The sequence below is a fragment of the Rhamphochromis sp. 'chilingali' genome (genome assembly GCF_963969265.1).
Source record: "Rhamphochromis sp. 'chilingali' genome assembly, chromosome: 18".
NCBI lineage: Eukaryota > Metazoa > Chordata > Actinopteri > Cichliformes > Cichlidae > Rhamphochromis > Rhamphochromis sp. 'chilingali'.
The window spans coordinates 12,114,269-12,141,293 of NC_137945.1; the positions used below are offsets into that span (position 1 = coordinate 12,114,269).

At 39.6% G+C, this 27,025-nt stretch overlaps 2 protein-coding genes and 1 long non-coding RNA gene across 3 annotated transcripts in view; 1 reads left to right on the forward strand and 2 right to left on the reverse strand.

The window, feature by feature from the left end:
- The window catches only part of tmx3b (thioredoxin related transmembrane protein 3b), a 35,945-nt gene extending 32,948 nt beyond the window's left edge, over positions 1 to 2,997 (reverse strand). Inside the window, exons 1-3 of the mRNA XM_080864723.1 lie at positions 2,884 to 2,997; positions 2,561 to 2,618; positions 1,859 to 1,898 (exon numbers count right to left, since the gene is read on the reverse strand). Of these exons, the coding sequence (XP_080720849.1) occupies positions 1,859 to 1,898; positions 2,561 to 2,618; positions 2,884 to 2,917 (132 nt within the window). The 5' untranslated portion in view covers positions 2,918 to 2,997. The remainder of the gene's footprint in view (positions 1 to 1,858; positions 1,899 to 2,560; positions 2,619 to 2,883) is intronic.
- Positions 2,998 to 4,060: 1,063 nt separating this feature from the next.
- On the reverse strand, positions 4,061 to 16,474 carry pxdc1b (PX domain containing 1b). Its single transcript, XM_080865710.1, has 5 exons — positions 15,793 to 16,474; positions 7,630 to 7,721; positions 7,420 to 7,537; positions 7,213 to 7,324; positions 4,061 to 6,705 (listed from the first exon to the last, which is right to left on the reverse strand). Exons 1-5 carry the CDS (start codon positions 16,046 to 16,048, stop codon positions 6,582 to 6,584), a joined length of 702 nt encoding a protein of 233 aa, XP_080721836.1. The 5' UTR covers positions 16,049 to 16,474; the 3' UTR covers positions 4,061 to 6,581.
- Positions 16,475 to 22,314: 5,840 nt separating this feature from the next.
- Positions 22,315 to 24,831, forward strand: LOC308386330. Its single transcript, XR_013969774.1, has 3 exons — positions 22,315 to 22,446; positions 23,035 to 23,132; positions 23,224 to 24,831. It is a non-coding gene; the product is annotated as an uncharacterized lncRNA (long non-coding RNA).
- The last annotated feature ends 2,194 nt before the right edge of the window (positions 24,832 to 27,025 follow it).

A 27,025-nucleotide genomic window follows, 5' to 3' on the forward strand; every position in this document is an offset into this window, starting at 1 on the left:
CTTTCTTTTTGCCATGACGACACATTAGCTACCTCTAAGGGAGACTATAATTAAATGTTAAACTCTCTCTTTTTTAATATCTGTCTGTTTGCTGGTAAGATTTATAATACATCAAGGGTTAATGAAATATCCACAGATAATCCTTATGTACCCATATGTCTTCAAAATAAAAGCTGTTCTAACATTTTCAGCACATTTATAGAAATATGTCAAGGTAAAATATATGCAAAGGTACAGGACTTTTAATTTAACTGATTGAGGAAAGGTTGAGTTTATGTGAACAATGTAATGAAGTCTTAAGAGCTTGAAAAGAAGGCCACTGGACTTCTTTTGTCAAGCTCCTGAAGCTACCATGACCTGGACAACTGAGAACCTACACAGACATAACGTAATGAAGTAAGTTTCACAGGACAAGAGAAAATAAAATACTAACATGGCACACTATGCTTACCAAACAAAAAGAATAAAAGGCCATTTAGGATAACTAAAAGACAGGTACTGTAAGATGAAACAGAGTTCATGTGAATGAAGGAGAAAACTGTGACATCTATGTTGTCAGTGTTAGGTCATGTTAGCTTTTGACCATTTAATTTGCCTTTTTGCATCTTTTGCATGAAATACACTTCAGCAATGACTGACTTTAAGTCAGACTGTGTTCCATTTCCTCCCTTGGAGGAAAAAGTGCCAGACCATCATTCCAGAGCACGCCGGCAGCACTAAACGTAGGGTTTAACAGACAGGCATGCACAAAATGACGACATGCTCATTAGAACAAAACAACCCGCTAAAGGTTGCACGTCACGTCTTATTCCACCACCACAAAAAGATCTTCACACAGAGGTGAGATAGTAGCATGAGAAAGTATGATTCCCCATGCTCTTAATCATCACTTTAACCAGAGGGCCATTTAAGGTACCATTGCATTTTACAAGTTAGGCAGTTATGAAGCCGGTATGACACACCGTGTTTGTCTTTATCAGTGGACGTTAAGTATGTCTGAATTTATGAATAACAAAAAGTAGTGTATTAAAGGTTTGTTTTATCTGGTCTCGTTTAGTGTTTGGTTTTTGTCTGTTTTTTAATCATCATTTTTATTGAAATGTTATTACAAGTCTATTATATTATATGTGTGACTATTACATGTCTTATGTAACTGGTTACGATTCTTTGTATACTTAAAACACTGGTTTGTATCTGCTCTCTTGTGCAAGTTATTTTTATGGCTTTTTCGGTTACACCATATTTTTCCTGTACTAATTTTACACATTGGTGCTTTATTGTTGATTTAATGGCTAACCTAACATGTGACCATGGGTAACAGTTACAGTGGTCTTTCTCCACTGAAAGCCAAAAGGATTACAAAACAGTTATTATGGCAATAAAAGACAAAGATTCAGTGTTAAGCAGAACTTGTTGACTAATTTTACGTAAAAGCCTTTTGCTCCAGTGATTGTCTGGTTTGTTTGAATTTCTTTTTAGGAGCTTAGTTTCCACAAATTACACAACATATAACAATTTCATCAGTATAAGAAAACAACACAAAAATAAAACTAATGTCACAATTCACCATGGAGCCCATAACGCGCAGCAAAAGCAACTTTTGCTACTTTGGGTGTCGACACAAACCCTGCTTTAAAGCTCTCAGAGCCCCCCGGCTTTGCCGTGCATGCATGACTTCTCATTCACTAATCACAGGGGACTGTTTGCACGACCCCCTCCCTTATGACATCCCACCCAGACTCCCATTGCTTCCGCAAGGGATGATTCAGACAGTGGCGTGCTGGATATGAAGTAAACCATAGCTCAATGGACCCAGATTAGAGTGTGTGTTTGTGTGGGTCCATAATGTCAAACTCACATCAACCAGCCAGACGTCATTCACTCTGGTGTCTTTAAATCTATGGAATAGAGAAAAAACATAGTTGTAACCATTCAGCTGAGACTAGACAGAAATGACAAGTTCTGACAATCAAATAAATCACATTAAAATTAATGAATAATAAAATCAAATGAAATACCACAAAAGACTGTGAGTATACCATATGGGTAAATCTCCCCACAGCAATCCAAACTCATATTTAACGTAAGAATCATATTCTCACATTTAAACTGCTGACATCTGGGGGCCTGAAAAAAATCAATTAAAGCCTGTGGCGTGCAGACTACTCTCTGCCCATTGATGAGCTAATGTTTAAATTGTCATTGGCAAAATCATGAAAAATGTTCCAATACAAAGACAGGCTTATTACACACAAGAGAGATAATCTACAGAGACTTTTCACCACAGGCATCCAATTAAAAAAAATAAAGCACTGTGCAACTAGAAAGAGAGGAAATCAGCATCACCACCATGTATTTTTTTTCTGCTAATGCAACCACTGCAATGTGGGCACTTTTTACCATACAGGGTTTAGAGCATTGCTAAAGTACAGGAAGTAGGAGCAGTGAGCCACTTTGCATCCACACGGAGCATGATTTCTAAACTCGGAAGTTGCCGTAGCAGGAAGCTGAATTGGTGAATCAGTGAAGGGGGAAAAGCACATAGTAGTGCATCACTTACGTGTCATCTAGGTCTTCAACAAATGCAAGCACCGCTGAACTCAGGAAAGCCGCTATAACTGTGACGGTAAAAGAAAACACTGAAATCAGACAAGGTGTTTATCTCAATGTGAAGCTTTACAGCTTTAAGGTTTCTTTTCCTCCCCAGCATTAAACCTCATGACTGAAGCATCACCAGCTAAAGCTGTCGCCCCTCCGGCTAACTGTGCTTCAGTTTGAGCCGCATTTTCACCAACGGCAGCTGCTAGGGGCCTTTAAACTGATGCTGGGATAGCGTGTGTGGTCCACTGTTATTCATACAGGAAATACAAAAGCTGAACATACCTCCACAAGCCAGGGAAGCTTTTACTTCTGCCATTGCTTCGAGTGGAAACAGCAAGCAGGAAACAACCGCTAAATCGACCTCCCTCCGCGCATGCGCCGGGTTGCGCAGCCTCCTGAAGGGGTTACCAAACAAAACGGTTCCTCCTTTAGCTTTTTTTTGTAATTTAATTTTGTTTTAATAGTATTTAAATCACTTTTGATCTGTACCACTTACTACATTTTTTACAGAAGATTTTCATCGACGTTTACGCCATGTTTACGGTCTATTTTTTCCACTTTATGAACGTACACAAATGCAAAAATATAAGTATTTATACTGATGAAACTGCAAGTCAAGGTTTGTGATGCAGGTCGTCCTAATAAACAGGTGGTTAATAACAAATAATTAATGAATATTTATTGTGTTATGTTCAATTTAGTTTTTTATTTTTACATTCCGTTGATAGAACATTTTTTCCACAGTTAAATAGAATAACAAAGATTATCTAATGAAAACAACACAAGGTATTGATGTTGATCTTTCTGTTTGTTTGTTACGGGGGGCCTGGTTGCTGTAATTATTTACTTACTTCATCTTGTTGCTGTTTCTTATTTTACAGTTGTTTTTTTTTTAAATCAGCAACCTTTTAACTGTACTGAATTTTGAAGAAGCGACACTGATGATGACTACCTGTACCCACCATCAGGTGTCGCTCTAAGATAACGGGCAGCGGGCCAAGCACCTCAATGCCTGTGTACTTCCATAGAATAAAGTGATCATATACAATAAATATCAATATTACCATACATCTCTGTCTTCACTTTCTTTTTAGTAGCATCTTAAATACATAAACATTAAAATACTACCAGAATAAGAGAATTTGCCAGTGATTGCCGTCCAAATTTGTGCACTGCTTCCAATAAGGCTCCAGCAACTTGGAATATTTGCTTTGATATTCATATTTACAAATCATGATTTCCCAACCAAATATTCTCCACTTCTTTGAGTTTGTGGATGAGTATTGTGCACTTATCACTGAATGCCTCTGAATCTCATATCCAACACTAATGATTGTAGCCACCTTGCTTCTCAAGTTACCCACAGTCTACATCTGCCGTTCTATGACCCTAAGGTCCAATCACTTTGTGCACAAAAGACATCACAGGACCATTTGTTTTACTGAAAACGTTTATTTGTTTTGAGAAGGTTTTTTGAATAATAATTTGTAACCAATACTGAATATCTTTAAGGTTATCAAACATGTTTGCACATAAACTTCATCTTAGAAGTTTATAATTAAGATTCATATTTACAAACCAAAGGTTCATCTCACGTATGACGCACACAAGTAAATATACAATACATTACAAGGCATAGAATGGTTGGCTTCACAGAATGTGGCTGAAATTTACAAAATAAATAAGAATATTTTGTGTAACTTTATTTTCCTATTGTCTTCACTTGTCTCTCTTCAAACCTCTGGCTGGCACACCAGGCATGTAGCTTTGTTTCAGAGTTTCACTGGCACTGGAGTACCAGCGTTGTGTTTTTCCTCATTGCATTGAATGCGTTGAGTACCATTTAGGAACTTCATATTCAAAATAAACTGAATGCCATAAGCTTGCAAAAGAGTCGTAAAGAAGGCAGAGGTCTTGCTGGAGTTTTCATTATTAAATATGAACGCCTATGCTCGTTCATCAATATCAGACAATTTCATGTAGAACAAAATCTTGGTCCAGAAATTTTAGTGGGAAATTCCAGTTTTTTTCACACCTTAGACAGAAATGCTTATATACAAAATCAGCACGTCATTCTTGTTCAAAAAAAACAAGAAGAGAAAGCATGAAATACTTTTGTATCCTGTGAAAGAGCTGTACTTTCTCACGGGGTGAATAGTGATCATGACTGTGTTACTAAACAGATTCATGTGGAGGATCGCCATGCTGACGGCTCATGTGCCAAGTTTGTGGAGGGCTGAATGCCTTTGTATTTGGAAGGGCAGGAACCTGGACACAAGCTGTTAAGTTACATTGTAAGGCCACGGTGACTCCTGCAGTGACAAAACCGCTGAAGCAAAGACAGCTAACACAACACAAATATACATTTTTAGCATTTGGGTCACATTCAAAGCCTCTGCAATGCACCACTGAGTTCTCAGTTTCAGAAGTAAAAGTGCCCTCCTTATAGTACAAACATACAAAGGCGTGAATTTTAACCAATTGTTTGCCTTGCTTCACAACTTTTCCTATAGAAACTTGTAGTACAGCAAAGTTGTTTGTCTTCTTTACATAAAGAGAGGACTTGTTCTGTAGACTCCCACACTCAGCTGTCTGACTGAACCCACTCATGTCATCTTACAAAAGTGACCTCAATGGAGCCTTTAAACAAAGCTTTCTTTGCCCCATTTTATCACTCATCAGAAAACAACAACAGCAGAGACATGATTCTGTTTTCCACAGGCTACACTCACTCTTGACACCAAATTATTCCTTTATGGGCAAAAAAAATGAGTATTTTTATGAAGCTACATGTCTAACATCACAATTCATAATTCAGACAAAACTAATACAAAAAACGTCTCATCAACATCAAACTCGGCAGCATTTATCTGAACACAAAGCAACAACATAACAACCAAACTTTGTATTTTCTTTATATTATTTTAACTGACAGCAGTCCAAGGCCCAACTGAAGCATGAAAAGGAATCTCCTGCTGATGTTTATGCTGCTGGAGGATAAGATAACATAATTCTTGCTCAATTCACCATCATAATCAAAACCTCTGTGGTTCAGTCCTGGGACAGATGCAAAATTGAAAACCTTGCCCCCCAGTTTGTGGACTGGTGTTTGCTTTGACTGGTCAAATAGGACTCAAAAAGCACTGCGCACACTTCAGTGCCTTTAATTTAGCAATTGCAACAATTTGTCACAGGTAACATCTCCAAGACTAGCTAAATTCCACAAGTGTCTATCATCAGAGCCCATGTTTTCTAGTTTCATTCAGCTTTCAGTGTACTGTCATACCAAAGATCCTGCTGCATGACACAGCAACAAAATCAGAGTTTTCCTGTGAGTTTTAAGCTTTTACAAAAAACTTAATGCAGGTGGAAACTGCACCACACAACAACAACAAAAAAATCCTATAAAAATCTCCTTAACTGTTTTTTGTTTTTGTCTTTTTTCCTAAGTGGCATCACTTCAGGAATCAGAGAACATGATAAACCTTAAAGATCCATCTCTTAGGTCCATGAGAGAAAATCATGAATGTTTCCATAAATTACTTTTGCTTCTTAATTTCCACTGTTGCGTAGTCGCCACTACAATCACACCCCAACCTACAGATTTTAGTTCTTTTAAGTTGCCAAACAGCACGTTAAAAGTGTCACTGAGGATCTATACTGTGTGGCTGCCTCAGGTACATCATCTGAAAGCCTTTTGAAGTGGGAAAAAAAAGTAAGGCTCTGGATGAGGCACATCGGTGATGTCACATAAAGTGGATGAAAACAAAGGCGTGCTGCTGTAGCGCTCCTCTAATACTACTGTGCAAACTGTACACCCAGCCAACTCCAAAATGACCAATGCTTATTTAAAAAGTTCTTAAAGTCGCTGGAATAAGCAGCAGCTACGTGGTGTGCAGCATTGCATAGTTGAGTTCCACTGAGGACTACATATTACAGCGTGACAAGCCATCATCGACAAGCATCTGGTAGATCAATGCTCATTCCAGGATGTCTGTTTCAAATGGGACCAGATGGTAGTAGGAGAGGTTGGTGACATATGCTTCTGTTTCTTCATCACACACATCTGTTTCCAATGGCAAAAACTCTGTTCCATCTTCATACCTGGCAATAAAATGAAAGACATACTGGGTTAACCCAGGCCTGTGTAGTTTACCCCAGGAATCAAAGGTGTGATGTAAGTGTCAACATCAAAACACTGACAAAACCTTAGAACTGTGCTGCCATTTATGGGTGATTTACATTGTTTGTGTTTCTGTGAAGTACCGAGAGGAATGTGTTCCTCTTTTGCTTTCTACACACACCCAGGGAAGGAAGAGCTGCACAGACACACTTCCTGTGCTATGTGAAGCGGGTGGAGGGTCCTGGGGTAGGTTCACATTCTAGGACCTCTTTACTCAAAGCATTTATTGTATACACTCAAAGGCAAGCATGGAAATCCTCACATTTGTGAGAAGGCAAGTAGGTAGTTTCTTACTCTGAAGTGGCCTTCAAACCTACAACTGTGTTAAACTCACTCTGGCCCTTAATGTGATTTTAAACATAGCTTTCTTGCTCAGTAACATATGCAAAGGCAGATATAATTAATGACTGAGCGATCCTTATACTCACGTATGTTCTACAGAGTCGGTCGATGAAGGTCTCTCTTTTTCTTCGGGGATACTGTGATCGAACACGATGGTTTCTGTGTTGGCCAGACAAAATCCATTGGACCGCATGATTTCTGGAAAATGCAGAGAGGAATATTACATCATCCTTAAAGAAATCATGAAAAATAACTGAAATGTAGTTATATTCACATTAAATAAGTATATGAACCTGATATCTTGATTGGACTGTCAAAGCATGGCTGGATTCTGTGGACTTTGTCGTTCCTTAGCACCTGATCCAGGGGCGACCGCTCAAAGAAAGTCAGCATCACCTCTGATCTGGAATACTAAAGAAAGAGGTTTTTGAGTACAGAGCTGATGTGCTCATGTAAGAAGCTTTTATAAGTCTATATGACATGCCATCAGATGAAATACCAACCTTGCATGGCATGTTGATTGCATTCTTCAGTAGCCTTTCCACTTCGTTTAACTTCTCCTCGATGTCGGTCGCTTCTTTGATTTTCACCAGCCCTGAAAGAAACAAAAAGAACTCTAAATGATTGCGGTACGCTGGATTTGGCTGCTGATTTGAATTCCTGTCAGTGAAATAAAGCTCTATTAACTTGATTCCTTCGATTTAAAACCATCCACTGGATCTCCATGAAGTGTTTTACATCCGTTCATGTCACAGGCCGCCGAGGCAGACCATGTGTGGGTTAGCGTTGAGGACCCAGGAGCAGACAGAGGCGAGGGGATGAAACTTTAAAGCCCAAAAATAACCTTTATTTTGCTAGTTGCAGGTGATAACATACAGAGTTAACTGAGAAAATACCGAGTCAAATAAGACCTAGAACTACAACTTAAACTGCGACAATAAACTATGATCAGACATGGGGTAAGAAACACAGACAACACGACGCTGAACACAGGAAGACTGAAGACTTAAATACACACATGAGGTGATCAGGAGAAGTGGAGACACATGAGGACACAGCTGACTCGAATGAAACATAATGACAACACAGGGGAAAATTACACAGGACACACTAACATGAGACACGGACCTTCAAAGTAAAACAGGAAACATGACAGGCACAGACTAGACACTGAACTAAACCTAAGAACAAACCCTTAACCAGAATAACACTGAAACTTAGGATTATAATATTCAAAACAGGACAACTAAAGAATCAGAAAACAAACCATAATACAGAAAAAACACCAAAATACAAGAAACTGAAAATACTGGGTCAAAAATGACGCAGAACCATGACAGTTCAAGAGCCCTGGATGATAAATAGTCTTGCTTTTAGCCTTTGAGCTTCCTTTGGGGTCAAACATTTTCCTTAAAAGCATTGCATTATTATGACCTATTCAATGTTACTCACTTCACCTGTCAGTCTTTTTAATGTTGTAAAAAGTGTATCGCAACAACTCTAAGACACAGTGAAATTTGACGCAGCGGTGCCTTTAGTATAGATGTTTTTGGTGAGCCCTTATCATTTGTACATAGAGACGGATGTACAAAGAAACTTTCCCTCCATGAAAAGGCCAAGTGTAACTATTTCTGCACCTAGAAAATGAAAGAGGGCAAGCTCTACGACCTTTACAGCCATCACTGTGTTAGCTTTCTGTAGGTCAAAACACAAAAGCCAGACAGATTTTAATTCATCCCAACTCTTGAAAAAGACTGGCTCAAATGCAAGAGTCCTTTTTATTTCGGTAACCTTTTTCCTCACAATGCCCCATGATATTTACCTCTCGTAGGAGGAGAGAAAAACAGACCACATACCATTGTCCTTAGAGCAAGAGCAGGGTGCACACTAACACTGTAAAACTGCCACTGCAATTGCTGGCATTTGTATAACAGCAGTAATAACAGAGGAAAGTAATAATAGGTGGTGGAGTGGCTGTAGAACAATGTCTGTGATAGCACGCTAATCCTGCATAAAACTAGGAATGCAATTTAAGAGGCAGTGGGAGCGTAAAATCAGCACATTTGGTAATAGAAGGCTACCGCCGATATGAGTGAGCAAGTCAGCAGAGCATCATTTACAGCCAGCCTGCTGACAAAGGGATGTGGTGAGGAGAATAATGATGAAGACTGCAGCCACAGGGATGTGGCTCTGTCTGAACTGACTGGGACAGATGAAACGTAGTCACACAGTGGTTACATGGAAGCACTGAGTAAGACGACCTCTATGCACACTCACAGGCTCATCCATTTATAATGACCCACAGTGATGACATCACATCCTGGGGGATGTGAAGAGTGATGTGGCAGTTGAATCATGACTAGGTGCCCAATCTGAAGCTTGTGTTGTGCCCTCCTCCTGTTTAACTTGCAAAGTCCTTTCGATATCCGTTTGCCAGAGCGCGGTGCAAGAACAGATACGAGTTTTAGGCGAAGGATGTCAAACTCATTTTATATCGTACAGCCCACTTTGATCCTAAGTAATGAAACTCCTGTTTCTGTTAGTGTAAAGAAGCTTAATTACACATTTATTCTCTGAAATATCTCAATATAAGGAAGTGAAGTACAATTTCAATCCTACGTCTCAATTTTTCTTCGCGATAAAGAAATGCAAACAAAATCTGTCAGCATCTTTGGACTCAAATTGTAAGAAATAAATGTGCAATAATACAGAAAAATTCTGGTAGTGCATTGCCCAGCCTGACTTGTGATTATAAAACAGAAAGTTTTTGTTCATTCACAGAAAGTTATTTTAAACTAAAACAGAAATTTCCATCCATTCACTTCCGCTTATCCTTTTTTTCCAGGGTCGCGGGGGGTGCTGGAGCCTATCCCAGCTGTCATAGGGCGAGAGGCAGGGTACACCCTGGACAGGTCGCCAGTCTGTCGCAGGGCCAACACACAGGGACAGACAACCATTCACACTCACATTCATTCGCACATTCACACCTAGTGACAATTTGGATTTTCCAATTAACCTATCCCCACAAGCTTTAAAACAGAAATTTCTGTTGTAAATAGACACATCGGCCATTTAATTGTTTCTCACTTAGTTACATTGGTATGGTACGAATGGCCATATGGGTGTTCTTTTTAAGTAGAGTTAAAATGTGTTCTTCACATTTTAGTTCACTAATTTTCTTCATAGTTTTCTTCAACGATCTTTTTTGTTCTTGATAAAAACAAGACGATACCTAAATAAGTACTAACGCACAAGGAAAAAGCAATGATGAAGTTCATCTACACTTTTGTCAAATAAAAAGAAGAAAATGTTCAAGAGAGACAAGATCCAACCAGAACTAATTAAGATGTGTAGAAAGGCGGGGCAAGTTTGGAAGTGATTCAATCAGAAGTAAACTCCTTATGCAGTTAGGTTAGACACACACAATTTGATCTGGCCCCGGGAAACAGGGTGGGAACAGGGGTTCAGCTAACTCCCGTGCTCCCTGTTTCTCATGAAAATGTGACAAAATGTCAATGTTAAAAGCAGACAAATAGACATATTACAAATTTAGATGCCTAAATTAGGACAAAAACTAATTCACATTTTAGTCAAAAGTCTGTGATTAAAATAAATCAAAATTTACTGTCAAAATGAACACTGCTGTCTTTCACAGGCTTATTCTGGTCCCCGGGCCTTATGTTTGACACCCATGTTTTAGGCACTTTAAGATGTTTTACTACTAAAGCTAGTGATAGGTTTGTGTCAATATTCAGTGTTGTAAACATGCAAAAATTAGATAAATGTGTTACAGATTGGTCCACTCGACCAGAAAAATCAGGGAGTAGTGTCAGTAAATAAAAGCAGCTCTATGGAGAGCAAGTAAAAATTGTTTAAAATATGTAGCTGAAGTCAGAAAATAACCTCTTGGATTAAACAAGACAAGCTTCACAATGTTGGAAATGTGTCCATAAAGTTCATTAGGTTGTGTTACAGTTGTTCATATTAATTCAAAACCTCGGGAGGTTTCAAGTGTGAGTCAGCAGTTAACATCTTAAACGGAAACAAAGCCTGGATGACAACGTCACTGCGGAGACTTCAAACCACACCCTGCCTTGTTAGTTTGAAATCTGTCCCCGAGGATAACAGATTTCAAAGTTTGTGTCCACTGATGTAGTGCAGTAATGTTATAAATTAAATGAAAAGAAATACACTTTATTGCATGCATGCACGCAGTCCATCAAGGAATGAATTATGAGGAATAAATCATAAGCATTTAATCTTAGAGATTTGGAGCGATCAAGCTCACAAATTGCTGTTCTTTTCTTCACAGTCTGATCTTGGCTGTGTCTTTGCACATAAATATTTTCAAAGTGGGAACTAGTGGGTAGGGGTGACAACGATGGGACGTTTTTCACTGCATAATCTGGAAGACTGCGTATAACACCAAGACTCAAACGTGTGTGATGTGCCAAAGAGAAGTGTGTGCGTTTCTGCCAGTTGTGCAAGTTGTAACCACTGTTAATCTGGTGTGTGTAGCTTGATTATGTGTCTAATTAGAGAGTGCAAATTTCAGCACGCAACTGCTGCTATCAGTTGGCTTCATACGGTGTTAATCAGTCATAAGGCCCAATGTCGTGTAAGCATGTTATTGTAGATGACAAATACTGATTAATGTTCATTTTAAATCACACAGCAAAACTTTTGGATGAGAAAAAAATATTCATTAAAGAAAGTTTGGGGATTTTTCGGGAGCGGATTTTGTGCCATAGCTTTGGAAATCACTCTAACACATCAATATTAGAGTGCTTCGCTAGATTACTGACATGTGTCTCATGAGTTTAAACCCAGGATGTCTAATTTTCTGTGTTGGCTAGAATTACATGGTTGTAAACTGATTTTTCTGCTTGGACTTTCTGGTTACAGTGGTCCATGCACTATAAATAATTAAACAACGCTGTCATTGGTGGTATAGAGCAAATTATTCTACAGTGAAACCATTTTCACTTTACCCTACAGTGACCTCACAACCAGCCATTTTGGCTCTTTTTAGTTGTCTCTTAGTAGCTTTCACTTTTGATTACTGTACTTCTATTTTTAAGAAGAACATGTGACTGTGTTTATTTACCTGGGGCTGCTAGTTGGTAAAATGTGATCAGTAATCAGTAGCACTAATTGTAGTCATTATAAAGGTAGATTATTATAAAATGCCATGGTGATGAGAAGCTCTGTAATATTACAAAAAATAGAAGCATGTGTACAACAGGAACTCAGCCGTCCCCACGTCTTCCTCATGCACATTATCTAGTCATCCTATGTTGTAAGAGCCACATTTCACAGTTATCTTCTGCAGGGATCTGATAAGCTGCAGTCAGCAGCACAGTACTTAATCATTCAACCACTAACATGCCACAGTTTGTCAACACATTATTCCCGAATACTTCTGTCATCAAGCCCCAGGCATGGTCAGAAAGAAGATGTTACTTTTATTAGCAAGAAGTTGCACCAAGTTGTTGCTGCAGGCCATTTTAATCTTTACACATGCACACTATATTTCCTGTAAAATCTCTATTTGCAGCCGCTACGTGTATGCTGCCATTTGTTTGGTTTCACAAAGCTGCTTTGTGAAAAGCTGAAATGGCTCAGCTTGATTCAGCTGTCGTTAAGCTGGAAGTTAAAAGAAGACTTTGGCATTTCGAGGAATTTCGTTTCTTGAGTTATGCTTGATGTTGATAGTGTTGCACGTCCAAAGCTCACCTGCCCCTCCGAGATCATTGATAAATGCAGCAATGTTGTTTTGTATTGAGTTTTCTTGATTAGATTAAACGACTATGTTAAATAGCGACGTTTACAGATGACATGAGAGCAGATCGTGTACCTTTGAAAAGTGCTAGGTTAGGTGAATTCTCCTGTCTGTAGCCATTCTGAGCACATTAATGATCAAATTGCCTATTTTCTTCACTCTCATCTCTCATCTAATGCAAATTTTGAACAGACAATGCATGCACATCCCATTTTAAATGTCAAATTGCATGAAAGTGATGTGCACATATTCCTTTTTTTATTATACAGTGCATTATAGGTAGTCTGCCAATTTAATAGCCTCTCCACAGTGTCAAAGTGTCACCTTCGCTGCCTACAGAGTAAAAATTGAGGTTGTATTATATTGTTTAGCATTCATATATTACTGTTAAAAAAAAAAAAGCCTAAAATAGAGAAACTGCTTGAGTAGGCAACAGAAGCTGACAGTTTGTAAGAGTGATTTCAACGCTGTCTGCGTCTACATTCCTTGATCATATCTAGCTCACATGGAATGTGAGCAATCGCTCGCTGTCTGTATGCTCATGGGGTCACATGTAAGGTAAGTGTGATGAGGCCCTGGCAGACCAGCGGTACTAAATATGGGAAGTCCACTCCTCCGCAGTCGCCCTCTTTCTCATCATGACAAGTCTGAAAAGCTCTGCACGCCTTCCTTGTTGCCTAGACGCAGCACAGAAACAGGAAAACATGACCAGAGCCAGAAATTGTGGCAAAATGGACTGAGAAAGGGCAGACCTATGGTTTTGTTTTTTTTCTCCCCTCAAGATCTTCAATCAGGGCAGCGATTAGATGGCATGCAAAGGAAATATTAAAAAGGGATAGGAATTCAGGAATTCCTCAATTTCTTTTAACCCTGTGGCTCACAATCCGTCAATGAAATGCTCAAACCAGTTTCAAACACTAAAATGGTCTTGATGTCTCCTTCAGCTTCATTTATCATTGAGCTATAATCAGCATGAGAGTGACAGACGGAATAAAGAAGTGAAAAGTGAGTCATGAGATCAAAAATGTCTCGTCCCAAAATGCATTCCACACTGCACTGGCTGAGGCGAAGCAGCTAGCTGTCAACAACTCTGTCAGCTATTTTAGTGCCTGAGCAGGAAGCCAGCCTTTCCAGTCCCAGCTAAAGGGATGTCTCCAAAACACTGGTATAAGCTCAGCAAGTAGACACGAAAGCAAAGTGCCGAGGGGGGGGGGTCCTCTCTCACACAGGAGAGGCTGGGAGTTTTGCCAAATTTGTGACAGTTGTGGGGTATCCAAATCCTGAATGCTGGAGGTTCACACATAGTATACCAAAAGACTGCCGTCTGCAAAGCACTGCCTTATATTTTACTGTTTAAATTACCTGATATCAGTAGCACAAAATCTTTCACATTCAGTTTTGGACGAACGTTTTAGTTATATTTACTCAAAATTAAGTGAAGTAATTTAAAAAACAAAACAAACAAGTTATTTCTGCAGTAGTTTGTGGCTGGATGGTTCTCCCGCACTTCCATTTAAAAATAAATAAATAAAAATAGAAAGTGGAAAAGAGTGCGGGAAAACCACTAAAAAGACCCCTGGATTAAGCCAGACACAGGTGGTTCAAAGTGACTGTGAAAGGCAAATATTGCAACATGGTCAAAGACAACGTAAACAGTATGCTTTGGTTGGATGCTCAGACACAGTAAAGCCAAGCTTTAACTTGAATACCCCGCTTGCTTTTGAAGGAAAAACCTTCACTTTCATATCTTTAAAAGAATCACCAAATCTGGAGACATGCGATGGCAAAATAGTGTGTCAAATAACTGATGTTAACCTAAAATGCTACCATCTGGACTAACTGTTTATATCTCAACAAGTTTATATTTCAGCACCCATCTTCTGCAAAACTGTGTACTTTTATCCCTCATAATAAAAAATGTGCATAAGCAATAGAAATATTTTTGCCGTGGCCTTTGATCCAAGTTTTAAGCTACCAGAAAAGACTTGCTCCAGCAGCAAGCTTGTGATGTAAGATGTAAAGAACAGATTTCCACACTGAAAGTCTGCATTGGTACTTAAGGATCCCCATAGGGAATCCAGCTCCCACAGAGTCATGGCAACAAATCTTACACATAGTGTGTCCAGTCTTTTAGGTCCTAAATATTGACATAGATTAGAAACATGCTGTCAGCACAGACTTCTATTGATGTGACATCCTAAAGAGCACAATGTTAATTATTAACCTCCAAGGCTCTGAAGCCTTTCAAATTAGAACCAAGCCTTTGCTGATTAAGCTCAATATTTTTCGTGTATTCTGCTTTGTTAATCACCAGCACTTTAATCAGCCCTATGGTGTCAATGGATCATTTGCAGATCTGGATCTGACTGCAATGCACAAAGACAACAACTTCTGTACCAGCTCTTGCAAAATGTAAACAGGAATATAATCTGCAGGAGGATTTCCTTTAGGGAGTCCACCGCAAACTCCAAGACAAACTTTTCAATTAGTTAAAAAAAAAGTGGTCAGTGCTGATTTAGTTCGAGGTAACTTCATATTGCTGAAAAATGCTGCAAAAGTCTGGTAAATAGTAGAAAACTGAGCTTCAATTATTTCACTAATTACATAGAAATGCCATCTGCAAGTTTAATTGCTTGAAATGCCAAAATTAGTTTTCTTTGTTTCGGGACTTCAGAGTAAATATTTCTCTTCTGGAATCTGAAACTCGTAGTGCTAAAGAGGACAGGGTGGCCAACTTACTTCCTACACTTACAGTATAAATGCAATAGCTACGCTCCTGAACGGGAATATAATAATAGAAATGAGTTATTTCTGATACTGCTCGATCATCGCTTCCTGCCTTGTAGATTAGTAACTGCCACATGTTATCCGCTGTCACACCAACCTTCTATCAGTGGAGATTTGGACAGATCTCGTCTGTCCTCCGGAAAAGACTCCACCAGTCTCCTAAACAGCCGCCCGAGATCAGAGTAACTGCGATGCAAGTATAAAATGTTCCTGTCAGACCACTCGGTCCTGATCTCGAAAAACTCCTCTTCCTCTCCGCTCTGACTGATAATAAGTCTCCGGATCCCGTTAACCCAGCAGTCCCGGACGAACATGTTGACCAGGGACGTCCCTTCAAACACAGCCGATGCCATTCCTCCAAGCCGTCAGTCCAGCATGCTGCGGCGGGCCCGGTGAACAGCAGAATGAGGTGTTCGCGATGACAATGTCAAATACATAAACAAATAAAAGGCAAGGCAACTTTGGTAACTTTTCGACCAGCCTCTGTGTCTGAGCGGCACAGTCTGAGCGGCAGCAGAGTGTGAGCGAGAGGAGGATGATGGCTCAGCCCATCACAGGCGTAATCTCAAACGTGGCATGACTTAGAAAAAAAAAAAAAAATAGACTTTAGAGCCAGAGATAACGCCCCTGAAAAACTGATTTGGTAATATTGATCCAAGTGTGGGTTTTTTTCGTCAATTATTGACAAAAAAAAAAAAAAAAAAAAAAAAGAAAGAAAAGATCCAACACTAAACCCACACCTCTCAGAATAAGACACTGCTCCCTCCCTCTTTGCGCTTCCAGAGCATTTAACCTCACACTTGGATCAGCAGTTGCTTTTCTTTCAGCGCAGTTTCCTCCCCTCTCCCTCCTTTCTTCCTTCCTCCCTCCTTGACAACAGGCTATTATTATGCAGGGAATGCAAAGGGCTGTGAGGACAAAACTGTCCATCTCCTTGTGTATAATCGGGATCGACAGGTTCAATCATTCATTTTCTTTTGCACACTGTCAACTAGTTATTGATGACCCTGCATGTGAGGTCGCTGCTGTGTATTTCCATAAAAATCAGCACTCCTAATCTTGAAATGAGATGTTTGGAATGAACCACAGGGAGAAAAATGCCCAGAAAGGAGTCCAAAAACAACTTTTTAATGGACTAAAGGTCCTAGTTCTTGGCAGTGAGAAACTTTGTGTGTTTTCTTGCAGTTGTTTGTGTGTCTTTGTGGTCTTTGCATCTCCATGAGGTCCTGTTATGGCTTTGGGGAACTGGTTTGTATTTCTGTGGTCATTTTGCATCTGTCTGCAAAAAGTTTGTGTCTCTTTTCATTTTACGCTCCTCTCTGCAGTCATTTGATTACATTACACAGAGAACAAGCCCTTACTGTCTGAATCTAGTGAAGCAGGCAGAAACACGGGAGGGCAATGAAATTGTGCTTCTCCAAGATTCTTCATTTCAAACTATTTTATAACTCCCGTCTTCACAAAGTACTGGTATTTTTTGCCAATATGTAACCACAGCAAAATGATGCGCTGCTCCATGATGTTGATCTTGGGAGAGAATAACCTAAAGAGCTGATTTTCTCTGCATTGCTCACTGATGTTTAGCTGAGTGGCGAGACTGGTTAAAAGAGGCTTTGCAGGAAGTCAAAAAGTGGCGAATCAGCTGTACTAAAAGACAGTGGGGGAAAGGACTGTCTGCAAACACTTCTGGTAAGCAATTCATAAAAATTCCACGCAGGAAATAGCATGTTAATAGCTGGTAAAAGCAAGCTGTAAAACACCCCTTACAGTACAGGAACACAATTGCACCTGCACACGTAACAGGAATCATTACAGAAAAAATGAGAATTGTTCTGTTGAGATTGGTGAAAGAAATTCTGAGATGTGTAATGTGCACATCACGTTTTATGAGACAGAGCAGGTGGTTGGTGCAGAGTCCGCCTTTGTGCCCCGTTTGTTGCTCACAATTGTACCTTTGTGAGTGACTTAGGATCATAATGGCAAACACGAGCACTCCCAACAAGGAAATCGAGCCAGTCGTGAAAGTATAAAGTTTCAATTTGCCACATTGAAGCTGTCCGAAGAGGATCCCTTCATATTTAACAGTTTAATATCAAGCTTCATAGTTTCATAGTTCCTCGCTGCCAGTGAGCACTCTTCATTATCATACTGTCTGCACAGAAAGGCTGCTATGGAAAAAGACTCGAGGGATTCCCACTTCACTGGAGGTCCAACATTGTCAACCACAGATAGAATTTCATTTTGCACTTCCCATGAAACATTTTTCCCCTCTAATTTACAGTTTTATTATCTTGAAGCCTACTTACTGAAAGTGATTTCCACAAATACGAATAGCCGTCTCTTTGAAAGTAAGTAGCAGAGTTACAGTCCCTGGTCATAAAGACGCTGCAATCTCCTTATAATGTATAATACTGGGTAGCCAACAAGTGTCCTATAGAGGTGGCCAATTATTGATTTGTAAGAATATTGTTTAAAATAATATAAAGACTGAAACTAACCTGGTTTAAACCCCATTTCAGTTTTCCACTCTATGATTCAGATGCTTTTTGGGGTACTTGGATCCTCATAGTACTTTGTTTTGTTTGTACAACTGCACATCCCTCCATACATCTGGTATGGAAACATATTACATGTCCAAAAGAAAGCATTAGAAATGTTACGGAGCATCGCACGAAGCATACAAAATTAGATGATCGCTTGCGTCGCTGGTTGTTTACGCCAAGAACTGGGATAAAACACTGTTCTCTCAGATTGCTATTCGCACAGTACCAACCATTAACCTGCATCATAGCTGTAGCCGAAATTACAGAGTGGAAAGAAAATGACTCATTTAATATCATAGTCGCTCTGACAAGCACTGGATGTTGAATTGTCACGTGGAGGCGTGCCATGTTGTTTCATCTATAAGTGTTCGCAAAGGCATCCTGAAATGTAACAGTCTCAGTTAGCCATCTCTTTAGCTTTTTAGAGGCCAGACATTAATATGAAGGTTATGTTGCACACCTCTAATGTCTGATCGTGTTTAAATAACCAGACAGACGTGTCCAAATTCACGCTCACACACCAAATAGACATGAAATAGAGGGAAATTTACAAAAAAAAAAAAAAAAAAAAAAGTGCCAGTGTAAAAACACTGATACCAGGCTGTCATGTAGGGAGAAAAACACCTGCTCTTGGCCTCCTTTACTCGGTGCTCATAGGACAGACCCATCAGCAGAACCCAGTCTTTATTATGAGGAGAGTTTGTTTTGCATGACTACAGCACTATTGTGTTGCAGAAATCTATCCACAGACGGGGTTACCTTGTGTCAGAATGACACATGCAAAACACACAGGAATCAATAAGAGCCAAGTTGTCATTGCTGATAACCAGTGGACAGCAGAGGCGAAAGGTGAGAGGAACATTTCACCTATTAGCCTGGGTGGTATTTCAAGTAGATACATTCTGTCTCCTTGAATGTCAACCCACTTTTTACATTTGTATTAGTTGGTTTAGTGATATTAACTTTTTTGCCATTTTTAAAAACATTTCATATTTGTGTCCATCATTTTTTGCTTTGATTACTTCTATACAAAACCAAAAGTGAGTTGCAGTAAAACAAGAGTCTGCAGACAAGCCATCAGTTCTTTCACATCCAAATGCTACTATAGGCAAAAACACCTATATGCTAAGATGCAAGTTAGGATGCTCATCACAGTTTAGCATTTTAACTTCATTTGGGATGAATGTTGAGCACCTAAACCAGGTTCAACTGGGCTGTTTTGCCTTTTACTATTGCAAATTAGCTAAAAATATATTCTTAGCAAATAGCCCAACCTATTAAGATTGGAAATGACTAAAAACAAAATGTTTCAAAAGTTAAAAATAAATCAGAGAACATGTCAGACTTTTAATTTGTTAGAAAACAACTCGCTGTGCTGCCATTCTGTCAAGTTTCCTACTGAAAAAGAGTTTAGGGGTTTCTTTTCTCAGCTATAAGCCAAGTGTGGAGATGCTACGAGCTACATATTTCATTTTAAGCACGAATGATTATATTACTTGAATAAACCACCTCGGTATAATCAGAAAGCCCCTTCTCCCCTTGTGTAATAATGGGATACGTCTGTTTTGAGCAGGGCTTCAATCTGTGGTTTGGCCACATTTATAGAGTCAGCACATTCTACCCCAATACCTCGCTCCAATATACGAAATTCCTCTGAAAGCATAAACTTTAAATGGAAAAATAGATTTGCCTACTCACTCTTACAGACCGTTTAAGCCACGTTCTAGCACATTTGTCTCCCATTACAGTCATGAGAATGCCAAAGCTCTGTGAGGGAAGCCGCAGGAGGGATTGATCGGCTTTGGTTTATCTGATGCATGGGTCCCCAACTGCAGGCCTCAAGGGCTGGTGTCCTGCAGTTTTTAGATGTGTCCCTGATCCAACACAGCTGATTCAAATGGCTAAATGACCTCCTCAACATGTCCTGAAGTTCTCCAGAAGCCTGGTAATGAACTAATCATTTGATTCAGGTGTGTAGACCCAGGGTGAGATCTAAAACCTGCAGGACACCGGCCCTCGAGGCCTGGAGTTGGGGACCCCTGGTCTGATGCATGAATGACATATCATCGGTATGTTTGTGTTTCAGTGTCCTCACAGGACAAAAAGGTTTGAACAAAGCTGTTTTTTTTCCTTTCTTGAAATCATTTAGACAAGAATATTGAGATGAAATCGCTCCATTAAATATAATCACAGTGTAATTATAGCTGGAGCCAGGAAACAGTGATAGGGAATCAACTAGTCTGTCCACACTATGTTAATTCTTAGTGATGGCCAAATGAAGCTTTCCGAAGCACTGAAGCTTGTATTGAAAAACGGTTCATTACTCGAAGCTTTTCAACACAGTCCTCTCCGGTGACATCTGGTGGTGAAAATTTTGAAGAGCAGCTTGAATCTGCAAAATAAAACGGACTGCTCATTTATCACTGCTCACTCAAGAGTGGAGTTCTCTCTGATATTGGGCCACCGTTCCGTTGCTTTGAACATGTAATTGGTTTTGTTTTCTCGATTGGGGGGCTGAAAAAAATGTAATGCGTATTTGCGTAATACATTTTGATCAATAAACTTTCCCTATTTAAACATGCACTATGGTGGCCTTTCTTTGCTCATAACTCCTTGATGTTGGTAAATACAATAAGTGAGCAATATATATAATATACATATGATAATGCACAGCACATTATGGAGTATGCCCCTGCTGTGAAGTCCTGCCTCCATCTACTTGTCGTTTAATCACTGGACAGCTGGACAGGTTCATACAAAATATTAGATTAGGCCAATTGTCCTATACATATTTTTGACCTAGGGGTGGGATTGATTGTGAACTGGAAAGGGAAAATGCTTAGGGAGCTGAGTACGGCTGCATCGTCACTGATTTGTAGAATCATTTTGATTCGATACAGGATCCGATTCAATTTGATTGGAATCTGGAAAGTTTTGCCTCAGTCAGAAATATTACAAGTCTGATCATTTAACAGTATATATCCATAATTTCGTATCTATTAAAAGAAAGCTGACACATGTGAGACTTAATTAGAGATGTAAACAGAGAGTTATGAAACCTGCAGCTGCAGAAGCCAGCGGGAAAAAAAAGAGGCAAACACAGCGCGGACCCGCCGACGCACCAAAATCTGACTCTGACGCGTCGGGTCCGCGCTCTGTGTTCACGTTTGTATGCAGAATCCGTAAACCTGCTCCCAGTTACTGTTTTAGCTGCATGGTGTTTGACGACATGTTGTGAGGTTTAACCTGAGATGCTGGCGTTTCAGGCATAATAACGTTAATTTACAAATCGACACGGGATTTTAATGAATCAATATCACTTTATTCAATTTAGCATGGATTGTAATCAGAAAGGCGATAATCAAAACCCACCCCTAATCAAGAACTTGCAAAGTAAAAACATGATCTATGTAAGGTAGCCCTTTTGTTATTTACAGTTAACAAGAGGATTAGTGTTACTGTGCGCTGGCTGAGTCTGTTTCTTTTCTTAGAAATAGTTTCTCCTGCCCTGGAGAAAATCCACTTGCATGGAACAGAAGAGGCTGTGGAGTGCAGGAACTACACTGCAAGTTGGTAGATATGCAGGTATTCCTGGGTCCTGCAGACTATCACCTAAAAACAATAAACAAAATGATTTTCTAAACTGTGTAGCAATGTCATGTACGTATAGTGTCAAATACATTTTTGTAGTCTTCATCAGCTTTAATTCACATGGAAGTGTTCCTAAAGTCATATGCTGTAATGATATTTACATTATGAAAACATGATTTTGGACATTTCAAGTTTTTCACTTCGGCAGATAAAATGAATTGAGCAAAATCAACTCAAAATATTCCCACACGCCAGAACGTCCTCTCTTCCTCGCTGGCTCCATATCTGTCAGTGGAATGATCACCTCGTCGCTATCTGTCACCATCAACACACTCCACGAATCCCGTGGATGATTCACTTCCTTATATCTGTTTGAATCAGGTACCGAAGCAGTTACGTACGTAATGAAGCTTCGGACGTCACTGGTCACGTGACTTTTGCCAAACGAAGCAAGCCTCGACACAGTGCTTCTGAACCAGTGTGTTGTTTTTTTCGACACACGCTCCGGAGCGTCAGCTTCAAGCGGGCCATCACTATTAATTCTGGTTAAAGCCTGGCTTTCTGTTTCTCTTTGCTTCCAGTCTGATCTAGGGAGACAGTAGCAATGATTATACAAGGTAATCTCAGTGTTTTTAACAGTTTAAAACTACACGGTAAAAACAAAGAGCATCATTTGTCAGCTCTAAGATTTTGCAAACGAGGGCATAAAAAAACTGTCAAGGCTTTGAAATTGGGTAACTTCAACCTGAGGTGAACAAAGACGTTATTTTTCACGCTCTGCTTCATTTGGCTTGGTTTTTGTTTAATAAATAATGACATGGTGTAATCGATTGATCTGAGGGTGTACTTTAGTTTTACCATGTCTGTGTTGTATCTAATGCGTGTACGCGCCCTTAATGAAAAGGAGCTTGTGATTGCAACCTTTTTAAATGATGATCACACCCAATAAATACAAGTTTAGGTTCAAAAGAATTCACATGAATTAGGCAGTATTATAAGATACAGTACACTAGTTCCACTTTGTAACCTGGGTGGTTTTACACTGTTTATTTTGTGACGCAGCTGTTGGACCTACAGCACTGCTTAAATATCGCCATTACAGGCTTTGACTGTCACCCATATGCAATTTTACAGCTATGCTTAACTAAGCACTTGAGAGGAGTAAAATTAAGGGTTTCTGCAACTCCTGTTTTCTAATTTGTTAGCTCTTCACAGACATTCTCCTCTCTGCCACACCCTGCACCCACACTGATGGTCTTAACGTCCACAATTAACTTCAAGTCACCGCCCAGTCTGGCTGAAGGTACAAGACTTTCTTGATTTTAATTTAAATTAGTATAAACCTAAAAATGAAACCAATGACGAATAACACTGTTCCTTCTGTTTCAATCCAGTAGGCTCCTGGTATTCATGTGGATGTCTTTTTGACACATGCCACCCACCTAAACACTGCAAAGTAAGCACCCCACACCATGGAAATGGCACTCCACCCAAAACGGCACAAAAAATCTGATTCCAAGATTTCCAGATCCCAGTACTGATCAGGCATTTGCAGTGCACAGTGGAACACACCTAATGTCCATTGCCCCAACTGGTCTGAGCTGTTTTTGATTTCAGAAGGGGGTTTTCTGGTTGTTCTCATCCTTTAAAGCAAACATCAACTGAATATGCTTAGCTCATACTCCCAAACCCACTTCTTTGCCCTTGTAAATTGCCTGTCAGCCCTTATTCTCTCAGAAAAGTAAACAAAAGAGGCTCGTAAAGCAAAACTGTTAAGAAGACGAGAAAGAAAAAATATGGATACATCTGTCAGGCAACAAATGACATCTGCTTGATAGGAGCAGGCGTTCTTCTTTTATTTAGAAGAGCTGCCTAAGCTTCACATTGAGGAAGTCATTCTGAGCTATAACTCTATCTTTGTCTGCAGCAGCAGCAGACAAAACCCAGTGAAGAGTGCAAAGGCTAGGGTGACAGCAGGTTAGCAAACTGCCTGAGTGTCTTTAACAGGCTCTATAATGGACTGCGGTTGTCTTCAGCGAGCATCTGTTGGACCCCATGTTTTATGGCTCCGTCCTTATTGTGTCTCCAGTAAAGCCCAACGAGCAGAGAGCTGAACAGTCAAGGTAGACTTAATGTCTGCTTGGGGTTTTTTTCTCAGGGAAATACGAGTTGCAGTCATGAATCAGATCTACTGTGTCAGTGTGCCTTTATTTGTGAAATGTCCATTCATCAGTAATGTGGCTGCAGATCTTAAAGCACAGTGATTGTATAACTGTGCAAAGGTGCAGTTTTTACCCATGCTAACAATTCAATTCAATTTTATTTATACAGCGTGAAATCACAACAACTATTGCCTCATGGCGCTTTATATTGTAAGGTAAACCCTACAATAATACATACAGAGAAAAACCCAACAATCATATGACCCCCTATGAGCAAGCACTTTGGCAACAGTGGGAAGGAAAAACTCCCTTTTAACAGGAAGAAACCTCTGGCAGAACCAGGCTCAGGGAGGGGCGGGGCCATCTGCTGTGAGCGGCTGAAGTGAGAGAAGGAAGACAGGATAAAGACAGGCTGTGGAAGAGAGTCAGAGAATAATACAGGTAACAACATGTCCATGTATCAGTATGTGGTTGATCAGCCCATATGTGCATTATGACCTTTTAAACAAGTATTCTCACAAGATGAAACACATTTTTCATCAGCAGCTTGTTTTGCATATGTTGTTCTCTGTAATCACAATGATGCTGATCAAATAGCATCAAAATGCTAATCAAAAGCATCCCTAGAAAAATGAAGACTGGAGCTTTAAAAGACATAATCACTAAATATGAAGGAAAACAAATTTGGTATAAATGAACTGGTTCAACTTAGGTTCTTAGGATTTTGACATATACTGCAGCTAGCCACTGGGGAACATTCACAATATCTTGGCTTTGCCTCTGGGTAGCTGGCATGTTCACAGCCCTATCCAATCTGGCTCTAACTCTGTGACAAATGTTCTGATTAAGGGTCTCATCATTTATGGGTATGGATCGAAATATAGCAGCAATCACCAGGACGCTTCGGACTTTCTCGACTTGAAACAGGATCTTGAGATCAGCACCTTCTCTCAAAGTATGTAATCATTACTTATGCTTCTAGCATTACAGCTTACTGCTGCTATTATTCGACACTTGTGCCAAACAGTGAAACGGTACATTATATGTTCTATATGCTCTCATTAAAGTCAGATTTATTCTAGATTTACAGTTGTACAGATGTAAAATTTAAGCAGATTTTTAACCTAAAATAAGGAAATAGGAAATGTTAAAATAAAGTTTCCTGCATCTGAACAAGGCCTGACAACATAGTTTTATGGACACTCTGGTATCTTAAAACTAAATGTTCTTAAGCTGCTTTGTTAAGTCAAATGAATACAGTAAAAAAAGATAAATGATATTGATGAAACGCAGGTGTCAGAAATTATTTTAGGCAAGAACTTCAAGCTTTACACAATATAAGTAGTTACACACCTCATAAATCATACAATGTAAGACAGACTGGTCTTTAGATTGCACGGCAGAATGGAGTATACAACATTTGCCTCGTACTGTATACTGCCATGATTTACTGGGCACACTGGGATGGGGCTGTGAACTAATGGAATATCTAATGTCTCTGTGAAAGAGACTTTAATCAGTTGTGAGACCTCCAGCTTGCAACTTTACCATATAAATCTGAGATAGGCTGCACGGCAGAAGGCCCAGGCTGTGAGTTACATCCCGAGGCTCTGTGTGTTTATACTCTGTACATACAGTGTGGATTTACGTGAGAGGGGTTCCAGTAAAACTCAAGTCGCGTTGGGTATTTTTCGGTATATGCTTGTTGTACTTGTAAACAAAATCTCAGAGTACTCAAACATACACAAATCAAGATGTCATCAAACACATGATGATAATAGTACCATCTGCAGTATCATCATTTGCCAGAAAATCTCATCCCATCTGCCAGGATGTCAGCATTAACGCCGTTATGTCTTCATGCTTCCATTACTTCGTCACTGTTGTGGAGCAGCCACAGGTGTCTCACAATACCACAATTTACTGCTTGATATAAAACTGTCACAAGTGGATAATGCCCAGCCCTTGAATGCGCTTGCATCCGTGAAAGTCATGCGGTTTCACAGAGCTGTGCGCCGAACAGCTCGCAACTTTTTGTGTTGCGAACATGATGTCTCACGTCTGACCTTATTTTGCATTTTGTATGAGGCAACACGATAAAGCAGATGTGGTGTTTGGTGTTTTTTTTTAACTCTGTCTTTCAGAGTCACATGCTGTTTTTCCCCTTTTCAGAAGGATTACCACTTTCTGATACTGGACTTGTTCTTGTTTTTCCAGGTCTGATGACTACCATAAGAAAAAGGCTATTTATAGAAGTGTGTAGAAGTGTTGAACCGCTGAACATTTCTGTATTGTTTGCTAGGATGTATGGAAATATCTTTGCTAAGTTGTCTGTCATGTGTAGGCACTATACTGGTTCATCCCTTGTGCTATGTGTCTTTTTATGTTTGGATGATTCGTAGGTCAGTGTTAAGTGGCTTAACAAGCTCACACAAAAAGCACATTCCTCTAAGGTACAAGAACCTGACCAATGACCTGAGGATACTGTAAATAAAAGGCAATGAAGTTCAGGCAAAGAACTCAAGTATCACACAGTGACACGCTTTTACTTGTTCTATTTTTACCACAATAATACTAAGTAACTTCCGCAAAATCATTGCTGTTAAAATGTTGCACTGGAGATAAAACTGTAATCATTCATGTGTCATTCTGTTGAATATTGGCGCACACTGAGGTGCGCAATCATGATGCGCACGAGGGGTTTTCAGCAACCACATGAACCACTACAGATGATCCACCTGTAATTAACCTCGTGAGCCATCGTGTGGTAAAAGCAGACCGAACAGGCTCCAACAGCATGTCCTTTGCACGACTATGTTTTCAGTCTTTCTATAGCCAATGTGGTCATTTAAAATCCTGTATCCAAGTCTTCAGGTCGCCCATCTATTTATACAGAAAAAATACGAAAATTCAAATAAGATCAAGGACATCGTGGGGTATTTGTTATACATTTGTCTTTATTATCCTTTATTTATCCAGGTGAGATTTAAATCTAATTTCCAAGAAAGGCCTGGCCAATAGGGCAGCAAAAGCT

Coding starts and splice junctions, on each gene's coding strand:
- pxdc1b (XM_080865710.1), bottom strand. CDS start 16,048: ATGGCATCGGCTGTGTTTGAAGGGACGTCCCTGGTCAACATGTTCGTC. Junction 7,538..7,629: donor CAATCAACATGCCATGCAAG/GTTGGTATTTCA, acceptor CTCTTTCTTTAG/TATTCCAGATCAGAGGTGAT. Junction 7,325..7,419: donor CAGTCCAATCAAGATATCAG/GTTCATATACTT, acceptor TGCATTTTCCAG/AAATCATGCGGTCCAATGGA.